Raw genomic sequence first — 17,445 nt, 5'->3', positions numbered from 1 at the left:
TTTCTTAATGAACCTGTAAAGGAAGAAAAAAAATCATTCGTAATATTCCCGCAATAATTATGAATTTATCACTGGAAAATTACGCCAGGATACTAAACCTCGTGCAAATGGGTGGTGATGTCTAAAGCGTCTCTTGTCGATCACTTTTTTTTGCCATAGTACTCTAATAATAGCATGAAAAGAGCAATATGTTACTCAATATTACATGTTAATCATTTTATTTAACGAATGCGAGACATTCATCCATCCCTCATACTCAGCTAGCATCAGCTAGCATCACTTTCCGTTTGTGAAAGACCATACAGCTGAATAATGTACTCGATCATAGTCATAATTACATTTTAGTTTCGACGTTTATAATATATAAACAAACACACGTCCTTTTTACAGTATAGTTTGGCCACGACTTATAAGGACAATAAACAACGAAATAACGTCGTCCCTAGTTTATACTTTATAGAGCCTATATTTCACTTTTGTGTAGACTTCTTTGCTAATTGTATTCTGGCAGTAGTAGCATTGTAATCATATACCGGTACTTTTCCACTATTTGTATTTCTGCCTACTCACTACGACCTTCATACCAAACCAGCTGTGCGCGCTAGTGAGACCAATTATGCAATACCGTGTGAGAATTCGAGACAATGGACCAATCGAAAAGCGTCGCGCTGAAATTCAAACGTTCAATGCACAAACGTGCAAGTAACAACAGTATTAGTCCGCGAGTGAACTTGCATTTCAAGATATATTGTTTGCCTTCAAATATTCATCTTTAATTTTCATAAAAGGAAGTTTATAGATACAAATAATCCCCCGTTAGTTTAATTTCCAGAAAATTAGCCACAAAGACTGATTTTATCCACAATTCCCACGGGAGTTACTTTGTTTTTATGGAAGAATACATATATCACCGGCGGTGATCCACACGTAATTTCAGTTTAGTAAATTACATGGCCGTATAGCGTACCCCCGACGGACTGAAAGGTATGTGTAAAAATGTGAATATTCGAGCATGGATAATGTTTTTTAATGAAATGTTAGTTCAAATGATTTAGTGTAGTGTCTGTGAAAATTATAAGGGCTTGAGATTTGGGTTTATTGCTTTGCTCCTCGTCAAATGTCGCTTGTATGATTGAATGAATGCTGCCGTACAGTGGAAGTGAGTGCACGGCATTTGCAATGCCAATGACGATGACAATGAATGAAAAGACAGTGGACCTCCGCCGAAGCGAGGGGACGCGACGCCATAGCTAGGGCCAGGGCCAGGCCAGGCGACGCGACCAAAGCTGGAGTCGAACGGCAAAAGTAAAAACAAAGCTTCTCCATCTGAATTTGATAATGATATTGTGGATTTAAATTAAAGTGAGAGATTGAGGGTGAACTTGATTAATTCGAGTCTTGACTGAGCGTATCTTACCTGGCTTCAGCGTTGACTCTTCTGTTGGAAATTGATTTTCTTTATTCATTGATTGGGACGTCTGGTTTTGTTTTGGTTTTTTGTCACATTTTGCACTGCAAATTTGCCATTTGATCGGAGTTGGTTTGTCTGAAAAATCTGATGACTTTGTCTTGCTTGTGTCAGGATGTTTTTGTACTTTGTTTTGAGTAAGACAGTCAGAAAAAGAGTTGATGACTTCTCGACAAGATCGAGATGAGTAGATCTGTAGATCTAGACTAGACTTTCTAGATCTAGTCTAGAGTCTAGATCTACTCTCAATATAAATCCCCCTAGAGTGTCTACTCTATCCTACAGCCCTATGCATAGCTACCGGAATGTCTACGAAATGTCAGAATTTGCAAATGCAAACAGGTTCAGAATATATCCAGATGTTAAATGTCCGGACAGGTTACTTGTGGAATCGATCCTGATAATTGTTTCAAAACAAAATTTCTTAAAATCTTCTAAGATTTATGTTGGACAAAATAATACAGGTACTTATAGACCTAGATCTAATGGTTGTTGGTTGGTGCCATTCAGTATTTGATGAATATTTGATTTTCATGAAAACCAAAGGCAAAACAGAGGGCTTTATGTCTGTTAAGTGACACCCAACCCTCCACCAGGCATAAAGCCATAAACCAGACAAAACTATTTTGAACTTAAGATGTAGTCTAAAATATGGGACAGACATACAGCTTATGTTGTACTCATTTTATGATGCAGAAAGACAGAGAAAGAGAGAACTTAAGTTTCCAGTCATTTAATATTTGTAGAGGGTGCAGTCTCAACTATGAATCCCAAAGAAAGAAAAATAGCATAATAATTCATGATACCGTTAGTCATAATTATTTCAGAATGTCACTTTCAAGGTAAAATTCACTTCAAAAATTCAAATTTTAAAAAAAGTTATCTTGTGCAGACTCCTGGTATTGCTTTCTAAAAACAACATGAAATTTGTTTAAATAACATTTTAGTGGCTTCCATTGGCTGACTCTACCTTATATCCCAATTATTTGTTGGAAACAAAGCTAAAGTTTATTAGTTTATATTTATCCAACAAGCATACTTATGAATAAAAATGATGATTAGTATGTTTACAATTTACAAACAACAATACTTATGGAAACTTTTTCTTTACTATCATACAAATCAAGGGCTATAGCGTAAATAACTTCAAATATACAGTCTTTAGCGACTAAAAGAACCACTTTCTTGAGTGGTCTTTATACAGGTTTCACTGTAATCAAGCTCAACCATATTTAAATACCTGTTTGAATTTATATACACCTGCCAGGGCATTGAGGTCAGCCAGTGATCCTCTCCGTCTCACATATTCAGTTACCCGCACATTAGCTGGTGATAGGACATTTACTGTATCTGCTTCAAAATGTTGGAATGATCTACCACTTAGAATCAGGCAGTCTCCATCGGTTATTACCTTTAGAAAGGCCTGAAAAACACATCTTTTTTGCAGTTTGTAGTTGTAAGACTGTTTTTTCTAATTATATGTATTTATGTAATTTTTATCTTCATTCATTGTAAGCGCTCTTGGCCTAATGGGAAAAGCGCGGTATAATTAATAATAATATTATTGCTTTCTGGTTTTCATTAAATTATAGTTATATTTAATCTTTAGTTTATATGATGAAGCTTTCAATGACATATAAAATGTTTCCTTCATGTTTTGTTTTTCTACAGGTTAGGATTTTCAGTCAGGCTCCATATGAAATAATAGGTCAAAATGACGCTGCACGGAAAGATTGTAGTGATCAAGAGGAACAATGCTGATGGTGCCCATTTTCCATTGACGGCCGAACAGTGTTTGTTTGGAAGGTAACAACATGGTGTAATCACAGATCATATCAAAATGATTTTAAGAAGAAAATGCTGATTGGTTGGAAGGCCAGATGAATTAAATTAAAGGGAAAGTAATAAGCAGAATTACCCAGTGGCCACATGGCTATTTCTCATGATGCTTCCACCACAAGCCACAATGTATCCCATTCTAGACGAATTTTATATTAAAAAACTTTGCCGTCTGTCATACTATCGTTTTTAATTAGGTGCCCCTAGACTAAGGAAAGAGAAATGCCCCACCCAGACTCTCAGTTACTCAAGATTTGAGGCAATTTAGTTTGGTAAATAGGCACATTTTTATGATAGAATTCAATACTTTATATTCTTTGTTTTCTATTTAACAAATTTCTGAACATATACTTTGAGTTTTAATATGAGCTTGATCAATCATTGACATGTTAAATTAATCTACATCATCATGTTAAAATGTGAACTAATATATATATTGTTTCTTGATGTCTCTTTGTTGCAGAACTAATGAGTGTGATATCCGCATTCAGTTGCCCAATGTGTCCCGTGAACATTGTAGGATTGATGTACAGAAAGATGGAGAGGTAAGATATTCTTCTTTAAAATTACTGAAAATCTTACTCTAAACCCCTGAATCAAAACATTTTTAAGGCCCTTCTAAAGTGTTGGGAGCCCCACAAATTTGACTTAAATTGTTTCATAATTTGAAAGAGGGATGTCATTTAAGACACATTTCTGCAAGGATTTTCAAAACAAATGTGTTTGAAGTCGAATATTGATGAAAGAATACAAATTTAGGTTTTCTGCATACAACAGAAAACCCAAATTATGTATTCTATTATCAATATTTGTCTACTCGTAGACACTTTTTTTAGAGGGGAAATCTTTGCAGAAGTACTGTATGTCTTAAATGGCATCTTCTTTCACATTACGATAGAATTTAAGTGATATTTTGCCACCACAGTTTTGGTGAATTTGGGGCTCCCAACACTTTAGAGGGGCTTTAACACAGGGCTCATCCCAATAAAAAGAGAAGATTTAGAAGGCAGCAGAGTCAAAAGAGTCAAAACCTCCTGAAGACCATCCCCCAGCATCATGAAGCCTGGCTGAGATTGTCGCTCATACTGAACCTAAATATTGTAATATGGATCTCGTACAAAGAAAGTTTCCAATTTCGATAGAGCCCTACATACAATGTAATATGACCACCTCACAAGTGATGATTCTCATTATGATCATTATGAATATGTTGATGCGCTGTAAGACCATAAATTTTCACATGACTTGGGTGTGGAATATTCATGAATTTTGCAAGTGGTACATATTCACACAAAAGTAATGATTCCAAGACACACAAATTTGCTTATGTGTCCCCTTGTAGGTAATGTAGAGACCGGCCATCTGTCAATAAGGACCACAGTTTGTGTTTCCTCAAAATGCTGTTTCTCATTGAAGCATATTTTACAGGTAACCTGTACATGAAGATCACATTCTAAGTCTCCATTATATGGCCTTTCTAAAAGATTTGGCTGCAATTGACAACACTGATTTCTTTTTTGCAATTTGTGAAAGTTCCTGGTGATACAATAGAACAGTAAAATGCTTACCCGACAAAACATTTAACATTCTATTATGTGTTGATCTTGTTTTTTTCTATAGGTACATCTGGTGAATTTGAGCCAGGTCAATCCCACTCTCCTGAATGGCAAGGCTGTCATGGATAGAGAAACTGTGCAGCACAAAGATGTCTTCACTATCGTTGATAGGTCTTTCAGGTATGTGCAGTGTGTGTGTGTGACTTGTAGGGTATTGATTATACCTTGTGCTGAGATCCAGAAGATCGATAACTGATTTACTTTTACATAGAGTCAGTTCACAATTCTATGGATTGCTAGGTTTCATCTTCCTCCTTCACTATTCATGACAAAGATAATCTACCAAAGACTTTGTTGAAATTCATTTCATACTCATTATCTTTTTCTTCCCGTTTCATGGCAAAATAAATTTTTTGGACACTTTACATTGCACGATTAAAATAGTCTGTACAGGGTAAATGAGTTGGCAACAGGCACTCCATAAAAGTGCGTACTAAGTTAAGCCAGGCTTAACTTAGAACGCGCTATCGGAATACCACCCAAGGACCTTGTTGCTCTCAGCTGAAAACATGACAATGGTTTGCTTCAAATCAAATGTCTGGTTTAACCCTGTAAAAGGTGATTTTGACGACACTTTATAAAGTCCCTGGTGCTCAGTCACCTGTGACAGAAATAGTATTCAGGGAGGTTATCATTTGACAGAAAATAACTCACTTTTTATCACAAAATACATTTCAAAGTCATATTGGTTACAAATTTTTTAATTAGGAGCTACCAAAGTTGGATGCACTTTTTTATACTGTATACATCTAAAGTGGCCTAGGAATTATTGCTAACTACACATTCATTTATTTTCATATTCACAACACTTCTTTATTTACAATGCATGTGGGGAAAATTCCATTTTGGCTGTGCACTGCTTGTCGTCTTTTTATGCTGTACACTTGTAGTACCTGATAGTTTCAAATGTATTGATTTATATGAAAGATATGTATGAGTGCAGTCTAGGCAAGAAAGTTTAATTTACTAAGCAATTTATTTTCTCTGCAGGGCTTTGTGATATGAAGTCAGTGTAGATGCTTATGGAAAAATGTATTTAGATTGTATCAACAGCTTAACACGCTTCTATCTTCTATGTTGTTCTTGTGTGACAGGTTTGAATACCCTCCAGGTTCTGGCCGCAGGAATTCCCTCAATCCGGAGGTCCAGAGCCCAGTAATCTCTTCCACCACCACCAAGCCACCCTCTGCAGGTGGCGACACACCACGCTCTTCAAGGAAAGCTGCAGGGAAGGCCACAACACCAGATCAGAAGAAGGCAGCTACCCCTGCCAAAGGCACACCCAAAGCCCCTACAGCAACGACACCCAAATCAGGAGCCACAGCCAAATCACCTGCGGGACCTAAGACACCCAAGTCTGCCAAGAAGGAATTGCCTAAGGCTGTTGCTACAACACCTAAGGCTAAATCACCTGCCGCTCCTAAGACACCCAAGTCTACCAAGAAGGAATTGCCTAAGGCTGTTGCTACAACACCTAAGACTAAATCACCTGCCGCACCTCAGACACCCAAGTCTGCTAAGAAGGAATTGCCTAAGGCTGTTACTCCAACACCCAAAGCGCCTGCCACTCCGAAGACTCCAAAGTCTGCCAAGAGAGAAGCTCCCAAGCCTACAACTCCAACAACTGAAGAACCTGCCGCTCCTAAAACTCCCAAGTCGGCTAAGAAGGAATCCCCAAAGGCATCAGCTACTCCAAAAAGTAAGTTCATTATTTCTTTTTTTAATTGTAGGAACTTGCTTCAAAGTTAAAGTATCATGGCTCTATCTTAAGTTTTTTATGTTATGGTTGCATGAACAATGACTTCACTTGATGAGAAGAAGCTCAGAAATACTATACCAACATGAATTTAAAGTGACAGTTTTGATCTTTGAATTTTGCTAGTAAACTAGTTAAAATAGGCTTGAAATTATTCTTGATGTCAGGGTGGAAATTTAAACAAAGTTGTAAGTGGCTGGAAAATTAGATTTCAAATAAAATTTGCTTTTTTGTAAAGCTTGGGATAGCCAAGGCTTTGTCTTTTAAACAGTAAGAATTGATTCAGTTGATCGTTACTTTTAATCAATTTCTTCAACCCTGGTACTACATGTAAATAGATAAGAGTTTGTAAGTTTGTTATTGATTATAGAACTTGTGATCAATCTGGATCAACTACAAATTTGTAAGTTGGGGCCCGGATTATGATCTTGAAGAAAGTTTTTGAGAGTTAAACGAATACGATAAGCTAACAAAAATTCTTAATTCACGAAAATCATATTTCTTTACTGAAGGCAAGACACCAGCGAAGAAGACTCCAGTGAAGGTCTCCCCTAAGGTACCGACACCGAAGAAGGCTTCACCAGCCCCTGCTAAGAAGGCTAGTCCTAAGAGTGTCAAGACACCAGCTCCAGCAACCAAGAGACGCAGTGGATCCCTCAGCAAGAGTGGAGGAAAGGTAATATCGGATGGCCATTTGCCTAATCCTGTTGCTTATTTCATAAAACTTGATTCAAAGCAAATTACTTTTTCAAAACCAAGACATTTTATTTGCAGATTCCTAAGTATCATGCTTATATAGATAATGGAATCGTTGTCATTATTTGACTTTCAGCCTGAAAACAGCCGTTGATGCCAGTGAGCAAAAGTTTATAGTTATTACCTCAACTAAATTACTAATATGAGCCAATCAAATACCATGATGTTAGGATCTTTGTATCATTTGTATATATTTTTAAAATAAAGAACAAGTCTTAATAATTGATTGTGTATGAACAGAGAAAAAGTAGACATCTTTACCTTTCAGTGAAAAGAAATGACCCAGTTGAACTAAATAGATATTGCAGAAGGAACACAATTCAACTATTGTTATTTATTTCAAAATAGCATCCACATTGATTCACAAATGATTATGAAGTGCGGGAAGTTGTGAAATGATTTCCAGCAAATGGAGTAGACTGATTCAGAAAGACATTTGAATTGTGTTTATGCTTCTAAATTTCCTCTCATCCATGTGATTCTACATTCTATTAATTCCTCTATGAGAACCATATTTAAGACAGATAGCCTGTTTGTGATAACTGGGCCCGTTGCACAAAACTTATCATTGATGGTAACTTTGCCATCATTAGTAGTTACTAACCTTGTTTTTGATTGGCCGTGATTCCTGTTACCATAGCAGTTGCCATTGATGGCAAAGTTACCAATCAATGGTAAGTTTTATGCAACGGGTCATTGATTTATAAATCATTAAAACCTCAAAAGAATTATGCATACCATTATCATTCAGAAAATCAATACCTGAAAGACTTTGTTTGGGACTGACTGACTTATTATTTGAGTATTTTTGTTAAATGTATCGAAAAGAATAAAGACAAAACACATTGCTCTGCGACAGTCTGTGGGCATGAGTCAGTGTCATAATAGAAACATGACATATCCTTCGACTATTTATTAGCTATTCATTTGATTTGCTTAACCTTTGACTGATATACATTACATTAACAACTGTTACAGCTTTTTGGTCTTGTTTAAAACTTTGACCATTTGAATTTGATGTTAATCAATGAACGTAAGGTGTAGTTTGCATTTCAACCCTACCCTTTTATTCCTGTGAATTAGATGACACCATTCGGTAGTCCCCGTGTTCCCCAGACTACCCCTCTGAAGAACTCCATCAGCCAGCTGAGGCGTCGATCTGCCCCTGTCAAAGAAGAGGAAGAAGGTGTGTCTCCTGCGAAGAAGGCCACACCCAAGAAAGCAACACCCAGTAAATCCCCTAAGGCTCCAACTCCCAAATCTGCAGGTACTATGATTTAAGAGAACTCTTGTATGTTTGTACTTTTCGTAACTGATGATACTCAATGTATTGATGGATGATAAACAATAAATAATATCATTAGTTTGTTGTGAGGAAAAAAAGCAGCTTGTATGAAAAAAAATAAGATACAGAAACTATTGCTGTTAGATCCTTTTCAAAGTGTAGAGAACCATCCCTCCAATATTTGCTATGACTAGGCTGCAGGGTCATTATGAGTTACATGATATGTCATGGAGTTTGATGATTTCATAGATGTCTATATTTGTGTCCACTGGTTTATAAATAGTTATTTTACATCAAATAAGGATGTATATTTGTGCACGACGGTGACAATAGGGACTTTTAGATTTGCGTGGACTGATACGTGTGACGTCCATTCAAGGCAGTGCATTAAAAGGACGTCGATCGTAGCAATCCCCATTGTCTTCGTGCGAGTATAAAAGTCCCTAATCTTTAGACCCCTGAAGTCATAAATAAGCACCATTTGAAAAAGAAAAACGGTTATCTTTAATTCTATCGTAGGAATGATATGATATTGTAATGGTTTCATCTGTGGCTCACAGCTGTACTGTAATTTTGTTCTACTTAGTATAATGTACCTATAACATTCCATATCTACCAAAAGCAGAGAGAAAATTCAGCAATGTTCACATTAAATCATAATTAATGTTTGTTTTTTTTATAGCCAAATCTGCCAAGAAGACACCATCATCAGGTAAAAAACGCAAGAGTAGCGTAGAGGAAGCACCCGATGCCAAAAGAAAGCGTGTCTCATTTGGTCCTACCCTGAGCCCAGAGCAGTTTGACAAGTACCTTCCTCCGCTCACTCCAATCAAACGTGGACAGTCTCCTGCCAGGAGGTCTCTCGGGAGTGCAATCACTCCTAAAGGAAGAGCCGCCTACAAGAAACGTGCATCTATCGCTGCCATCGTCACCCATCCAGCCATCCAGGAAGAACCCAGCCCTAAGAAGTCTCCTGCCGCTAAGCCTAAAGCTTCCCCGAAGGCGGCTACTCCAAAAGCATCTCCAAAGGCTTCACCCAAGGCTGCTACTCCCAAGGCTTCTCCTAAGGCAGCAACACCAAAAGCCTCTCCTAAGGCTGCAACCACCAAGGCTTCTCCTAAGGCAGCAACACCAAAAGCCTCTCCTAAGGCTGCAACCCCCAAGGCTGCTACACCCAAGGCTTCTCCTAAGGCTGCTACACCCAAGGCAGCAACACCAAAAGCCTCTCCTAAAGCAGCAACTCCAAAGGCAGCGACGCCAAAGGCAACACCTAAAGCTGCTACCCCTGTTGCACCCAAGGGAAGGGATTCACCTAAGCGTTCACCGAAGAGGCCAGCAGCATTAGCAGATGAAAGTTTCACAGGCCTCCCGGAGCTCTTCAAAACACCGTCACCACAGAAGGTTAGCCGCGTCAGCCAAGGGAAGGTCACCAAAGTCACCCCACAATCTGCATCGGTTGTGAGGAAGATAGCGACGCCAATGAAGGAGGAGATCAAGAAAGCAGCAGAGTCTAAGAGACGAAGCCTCCCAAAGTCCATCCCACAGCACATGAAGGCTGCGATTGTAGCTGAAGCAGCCCTGAGACAGCAGAGACGACCATCACCTAAGAAAGCTATAAGCACCCCTTTGAAGGCTGCTATCAAGAAGGTAATGTACATTTTGTCTTTGGTTATTGATGATTTACCTTAAAGTGTACCAATCACTAAAACATGTTTTGCTCTTTTTGTGAGGGGTTCTATGCGGAATTACTGCATTAAAATGTGAGCTTCAAATCTTTATTCTACAAAAAGATTTTTCAATTTAAATACATTCTCAGTGAAGAGTAAAACGTCTTGTTGAGTAGACTAGTTAATGCATACATAGGCACTCGCAAAAAAATGGGCGGGAACCAAAGCCTGACTTGGGTTCCGTGCTACTGCTAGCCCATACACAGGGTTTTATGTTATCCTTTTTTTTTTCTTCATGCCCCTTTAAATGTTAACTCTATAAAATGCCAGGTAATGTAATTTTTTTTTTTTTTTTTTTGGGGGGGGGGGGGGGGTTGATGATTTTATACATTCTATCTCTGATGACTGGTACTCTTTAATTATATGCTTGCTGGTAAGAAATGTGATACTTGAATACCTTCACTAACATTATAGTTCTCAAATTTCTTATTTAATTAAATCAATCCTTCTGAACTTATAGTATGGTTCATTTAGTTTCTTTTTTTTAATTATGTGATTCATTTTGGTAATCAAAAGCAAATTTTCCCTGTCTTTGATATTTCAGGGTGTACAGCTCAAGAAGGCATCTCCAAAACCCACAACCCCTGCTAAGAAAGCGAGCCCGAAGCCTGTCACTCCTGCATCGGCCAAAAAGACCCCCTCTAAACAGAAGACACCAGTGAAAGCTGTTACACCAAAGGCCGCTACCCCCAAAGCTGCCACACCTAAGGCTGCAACCCCCAAGGCTGCTACACCCAAGCCAGCTACTCCAAAGGCTGCAACACCCAAGCCAGCTACTCCAAAGGCTGCAACACCTAAGCCAGCAACTCCCAAGGCTGCTACTCCTAAGGCTGCTACTCCAAAGGCCGCTACACCTAAGCCAGCAACTCCCAAGGCCGCTACACCTAAAGCTGCCACTTCAGCCAAGAAGTCACCTGCATCAGCCAAGAAGACTCCAGCAAAGTCAGTAGCCAAGAAGACACCTGCCAAATCTGCCATCAAGAAGACCCCAGCAAAGTCAGCTGTTAAGAAGACACCTGCCAAATCTGCTGCCAAAGCTAAGAAGACCCCAGCAAAGTCAGCTGTCAAGAAGACTCCAGCCCGCTCCGCCTTGAAGAAGACACCAGCTCGTTCCGCTCTGAAGAAGACACCAGCCAGGAGTGCCATCAAGAAGACCCCAGTCAGACCCAAGTCTGCTCGTAAGCCAGCAGGGAAACCTACCTGGGCTGACATTGCCAAGAGAGGTGCTGCTGTCAAGTCCTCCAAGCCTAGCTGGACTGTCAAGTGGGCTGGCAAGGCTAAGGCTAAGGCTATCACAAAGAAGGTGCAGAAGGTGCGAAAGCTCAAGGCTAAGACCCCCAAGGTAATTGAAATTTCTTCTTCTTCTTCATTATTGAGAACATACCTCTTTAAAGAGTATTATCGTACCATACTGGGGTGTATGCAGGTAGACCACTAGACCGGGGCTTCCCCCACTCTTATACGAATAGTGTCATGGGTTCTTAACGTGCAAAGGTAGTGACTCTTCTCTACACGGGCCTCCATTTAACGTCCTATCCGAGGGACGGAATGTTTTTCACTTAACATAGCCTGCGTCCATGAACAAGGGGAGGGGCACGTTAACACACAACGCAGGCTTCAGTCATTCGCCTGGGTGGGAATTGAACCCGGGATCTTTGGTTCGACAGGCAGACGCTTTACCGACTGAGTCAACCCGACTCCTTTCAGGAGGATATGGACAAACTTTTTGAATGAATTTTAACCTTTACTTGAAAAGATAGTCAGATCATGTTTACAATTTTTAATGAACCCTTTCTGTGAGTTGGTGATAATAATAATAAGATATGTATTTTCTGTGCTTGCTTGTTGCATCTTGAACTTTCATAGTTGGTAATATGTTTCCATTCTCTTATTTCCCCCTTTTTATTTGCAGAAGGTTGCCAGGCTTGGAGTTGGTAGCACTGGTCATGCCGATTCTCCTGCCACCATTGTACTGAAGAAGAATTTGAAGGCAAAAACTCCACTGAAGACCAGAAAGGGACGAAAGACACCAAGCAAGAAGCCTCAAACCAAGAAGACCGCATCCGTTGCAGACACCAGTTTTACAGGAGTACAGGAGCTTTTTCAAACCCCTCCACCAGCTAAACTTAGTAAGACAACCCCAGTCAACACTCCTGATCTCAAGACACCGGAAGGACCAGGAGAGATGTTTGTATCACCCCTTACCACTTCTCCAAAGAAGGCCACCACACCTGCCAAATCTGCAACGAAGAGAACATCTAAAGGAAAGTCGGCAGGAGTGACTGGAGAAGCACAACTGATAAAAACTCCCAAGCAGAAGGGCAGGCAATCAGTGGAGCTTGGAGGTCTGAAAAGGTTGTTCAAGACACCCAAACAGAAAACAGAAGCCAAGACACCTGAAGTTTTGGGATTGGTAAGGCTCTTCAATGAAAATAAGAAGACCCCCAAAACGCCAAAGTCGCAACAATCCCCCGGTTACACAGGTATCAAAGAGTTGATGAAGACTCCAAAGCAAGTTGACCCCTACACAGATTTTGAAGGTGTTCCAGATCTACTTTCATCCCCAGCTGCCATGAAAACTGAGAAGACATCTGTGAAGCAGTCCATGAAGAGGAAGAGGACCGAGACACCTGCTGCTAAGCCAGCGAAGAGACCAAGGATTCAGAAGACACCTGCCAAGACCCCAGCGAAGGCTGCAAAGACTCCAGCAAAATCCCCAGCAGTTACACCCAAGGCCACTCCTGCTAAATCTCCTGTAGCAGCGAAAAAGACACCAGCGAAATCCCCTGCAGTTACACCCAAGGCCACTCCTGCTAAATCTCCTGCAGCAGCAAAGAAGACACCGGCAAAATCCCCCGCTGTCACCCCCAAGGTGACCCCTGCCAAGTCTCCTGCTGCAGCAAAGAAGACACCAGCAAAGTCTCCAGCAGTTACACCCAAGGCCACACCTGCTAAATCTCCTGTAGCAGCGAAAAAGACTCCAGCAAAATCCCCAGCAGTTACACCCAAGGCCACTCCTGCTAAATCTCCTGCAGCAGTAAAGAAGACCCCAGCAAAATCCCCTGCTGTAACACCCAAAAAGACACCAGTGAAGGAAGTGAAACCAAAAGTTTCAAAGAGGGCAGCAAAGGTTAGTAAAGCAGCTACCCCAGCCAAATCTCCTGCAAAGAGAGCTAGGAGAGGGAGACCAGCAAAGGCTGCTACTCCAGCTAAACCTGAGCCAGTCGCAGTTGAAGCTAGTCCAGAGAAGACCCCAGTTAAGAAAACAACAAGGGGGAAGAAGGTTGCAGCATCCCCTGTCAAGTCACCAGTGAAGAAGGCCACGAGAGGAAGAAAGGCCAAGACTGCTCCTGAACCCAGTCCTGCAAAGGCCCCAGCCAAGAAAGCAACAAGGGGAAGGAAAGCAGCAGCATCCCCTGCCAAACCTGTCATTGAACCTGCTGAACCAACCCCAGCAGAGGCCCCAGCCAAAAGGGAAGGAGAGGAGCTAAAGCTGTCGCTGTTGAAGCCAGCCCAGTAAAAACTCCAGCAAAGAGGGCTTCAAGAAGTAGGAAAGCAGTAACCCCCAAGAAGTTGCCAGCAAAGAAGGCTGTGACACCCAAGAAAGCACCAGCTAAGAAGGCAACCAGAGGAAGAAAGGCAGCTGCAAAGGTTGTCGAAGTGGTTCCAGAAGCATCTGAACCTACTCCTATGAAAACCCCAGCCAAAGAGACTCCAGTGAAGGAGGTGAAACCAAAAGTTTCAAAGAGGGCAGCAAAGGTTAGCAAAGAAGCTACCCAGCCAAATCTCCTGCAAAGAGAGCTAGGAGAGGGAGACCAGCAAAGGCTGCTACTCCAGCTAAACCTGAGCCAGTCGCAGTTGAAGCTAGTCCAGAGAAGACCCCGGTTAAGAAAACAACAAGGGGGAAGAAGGTTGCAGCATCTCCGGTCAAGTCTGTGAGGAAGCAAGCACCTGCAGTAGCCCCCAAGAAGGAACAAAGAGGGCCGCTCCTGAGCCAGAGGCTGTAGCATCTCCAGCTCCCAAGAAGACCAGAGGTGGACGTTCCAAAGCCGCCCCTAAAGCAGCACCAGCATCTCCTAAAGTTGCTACCCCAAAGCCTTCACCGAAGGTAACACGAAGAGGCAAGGTAGCTCCCAAAGCAGCAGCAGCCACACCCAAGAAGGCAAGCAAGAAAGCAACCAAGGCTGCAGCAAAGACTCCAGAGCCTGTGAAGCCATCGCCTAAGGTTACAAGAGGAAGGGCAAAAGCCCCAGCTAAGGCAGCTAAGGCAGCAAAAGCGTCTCCAGCTCCACTCCACCAGAACCACTCGTTCAAGAAGGAAATAAACAATTTAGAGACCCCCACAGTACCATATTTTTCTTGTCTTCATGTGTAAATATCTTGTATAATATGTAGAATTTTATCTTAGAAACAATCGTTGGCAAGTGAATCTTTGAAATGCAAACAAATTCATGACATGAATTTAGACAAATATTCTAGAATGGTTGAAAACTTCCAGTGAAGATGTACATATGATTGCTGTTACCTTTTTTAGGGTTTTTACACTGCTCATTTAACAGTTTCATATCTCATGTACATTCACATGTTTAGTGGCATGGGAACTAGGCCATGGCATTGTATATTCAGGAGTGATTTTAAGCAAAATGGTGAAAGTCAACAAGTGATCTTCATGCCCTAAAGAATAAAAAAAGAGGTTTGTGCGATATCTACCTCATGATTTCTATAACATGCACAAGTTGTGCATATGTTGTGACAACATTCACCATGCATTTTAACGAGATTATCTAATGTAAATAAAACTGCTTTTATAGGATAGGGGTATAATTTGCAGGATGGTATTTTCTTAATTTTGATACATGTATTGTACAGATAAATTTTAAGAATCGTAAAAATGAATCAACTTGCCAAACTGTTCTTTAACATGTGAGTATGTGCAGGTGTATTTATGTCCATTCAAAACTAAAACATAGTTTGATGATTCAATTCCCCTTATTCATAAATAGAAAAACAAAGTCTTCTTTTTGAAGGGACAATACATTACATCATCATTCAGAATTAATAATTGAATAACCATTTTTTATAAATGGCACACATTTGAAATCATGATTATATTATGATAAGGAATCTTGAACAAATGAATCTCGCATACAATTTGACATTGTCTTTTATATTTACATAAACAATAATCAATTTGTGTATGCAATGGCAGTTTGGATTGTAAATGCTGTAAATAATCTTTTCTCTGTATTCCATGATTGTGCCTAGTCTTCTGTCTGGTGCTGGCAAATTAGCCATATACGTAAATTAGTACATCATTCTCCAAATGTGTATTTCTGGCACTCTCATTATTTGCTTATATGAATTGTATAATGGGGAGCTATAAGAGGTATCCTGAAATGTTTCAGATGAATATATACTGAACTGAAATTAAATCATTGTGAGAGTAATTTTGTACATGGACAAATATCTGGACAACGTTAGTTTATCCAGGTGCATGTGCTTTGTATACTTCATTGTATGAAATTGACCTTATTTTATTCAAAATTTTGCTCTCCTGAAGTTTTACATGATTACTCTCAAATTCCAGTTTGGCTGCTGTAGCATAAGAAAAGATGTTCTATTACGTGTGATGTTATGTTGACTTCAGGCTTGTCTACATTCACTTGAATGATAATGAAAGGAAAAGATATGTAAATACACTGTACATTGTAGTATACCACATGGCTTGTATGATAGGGGAAACATGTATTATAGTTGACATTTTTAATGGTTTGTAAACACTTTCTTGTAAATGGGTCTGAAATTTATGCATTTTCTACTGATTTTTACATATCTCAGTTCATATGATTGATAAATTGGAGACCAAATTTTAGGAAACTAGGCGGGTTAAAAATGCACTATAGATCAAACTTTTGTATCAAAGTCTATCCCTTTTAAAATGTTGCATTTTTAAGTGTAGATTTGATTACATTGTATTATGTATTTTATTAATTTGTTTATTTACACTTATTTTTCTTTGTACATACATGTACTTCACATTCCTTTCTCAAGCATACTGTAACCAAGACATACCATGTCCATCAACTGTACACCAATGTTCAAACTGGTAAAACTTAGCCCCCTCCCCCCCCCCCCCCCCCCCCTCCCTGTAAATGTTCAACTCCATATTGATTTTGATCCTATTTGTTTGGATTTAGATCAATAAAATTTGAATTTGAATTTTATTGATTTTGTCTGGACTATTTTACAGTGTACTGTTATTCCTGTTTTGTAATGATATTGTAAATAGTTTCCGTTTCTCTTGCTTTTCTTTTTCTTTCATCGTTCAATGTGTGATTTTTGTTAATGTAGTAAAGTTCACTGTGAACCTCAATTGATGATCCAATCTTTCTTGCTCCTCTGTACCCAGTTGTGTCTCAGTACGTGCATTAATGATTTTGTATTTGATTGCCATGGATTCCATATTAAGAGAAATTGTGTGAATGAATTTGAAATGGAAACGTGAAGGCTGGAGTAGAATGAATTTAAAAAGGAGTTACAAGCAATGCATGGAGAAATGCAAGAGTAGTGACACTTTTGAGGATGCAGTTATTGTTTAAGTGTTGGAAAGATCGAAAACATGAGAGGTTGCGTACATTAGTCTGTACATGTTGCATAGCGTATTGAGAGAGAAAGTTGTGACACGCGAGATGGGTCATAGGTTAAATCATATTGTTCCAAATGTTTTGGAGCTTCATGAAATGCCTGACCAGTCAGAACAAACTTCTGGTGACGAAACTATCTCTCTAAAATAGCTATGGTCTGTTGAATTGTGTCATTTCAGGAGGAATGTTATTTGTTTGTCTGTTTTTTTTCTTCTTTCTCTTAAAGGAGTAGACAAATTCCAAAGAGCAATTTTAAAAATCTACTTTTTAATAAATGGCAGCTTTTAATGACAAAAATGACATCCTAAAATGTTATATTAAAAAGAGAGGGCGTGGTAGGTGCATTAATTATGG

The 17,445-nt window shown here is 39.7% G+C and overlaps 2 protein-coding genes across 7 annotated transcripts; both read left to right on the top strand.

The window, feature by feature from the left end:
- The first annotated feature begins 855 nt into the window (after positions 1–855).
- Positions 856–16,820, top strand: LOC576916 (nascent polypeptide-associated complex subunit alpha, muscle-specific form). 6 transcript variants are annotated; one of them, XM_030986272.1, is made up of 11 exons: positions 856–984; positions 3,140–3,274; positions 3,771–3,852; positions 4,928–5,043; positions 6,018–6,622; positions 7,192–7,355; positions 8,519–8,702; positions 9,403–9,788; positions 9,885–10,367; positions 10,992–11,789; positions 12,360–16,820. In XM_030986272.1, exons 2-11 carry the CDS (start codon positions 3,183–3,185, stop codon positions 13,965–13,967), a joined length of 4,518 nt encoding a protein of 1,505 aa, XP_030842132.1. In that variant the 5' UTR covers positions 856–984; positions 3,140–3,182; the 3' UTR covers positions 13,968–16,820. The 6 variants fall into 6 exon arrangements, with proteins under 6 accessions (XP_030842132.1, XP_030842131.1, XP_011664604.2 ...); XM_030986271.1 differs by having other exon boundaries at positions 9,870–10,367; XM_011666302.2 differs by having other exon boundaries at positions 9,403–10,367; positions 12,360–13,159; positions 13,436–16,820.
- LOC115924195 (histone H1-like) lies at positions 14,138–14,822 on the top strand. The gene is made up of 2 exons (XM_030986082.1): positions 14,138–14,331; positions 14,366–14,822. Exons 1-2 carry the CDS (start codon positions 14,138–14,140, stop codon positions 14,820–14,822), a joined length of 651 nt encoding a protein of 216 aa, XP_030841942.1.
- Positions 16,821–17,445: the final 625 nt, after the last annotated feature.

This window comes from Strongylocentrotus purpuratus, unplaced genomic scaffold (genome assembly GCF_000002235.5).
Source record: "Strongylocentrotus purpuratus isolate Spur 01 unplaced genomic scaffold, Spur_5.0 spur5_scaffold_15, whole genome shotgun sequence".
NCBI lineage: Eukaryota > Metazoa > Echinodermata > Echinoidea > Camarodonta > Strongylocentrotidae > Strongylocentrotus > Strongylocentrotus purpuratus.
This window is presented reverse-complemented; position numbering and strand designations above follow the sequence as displayed.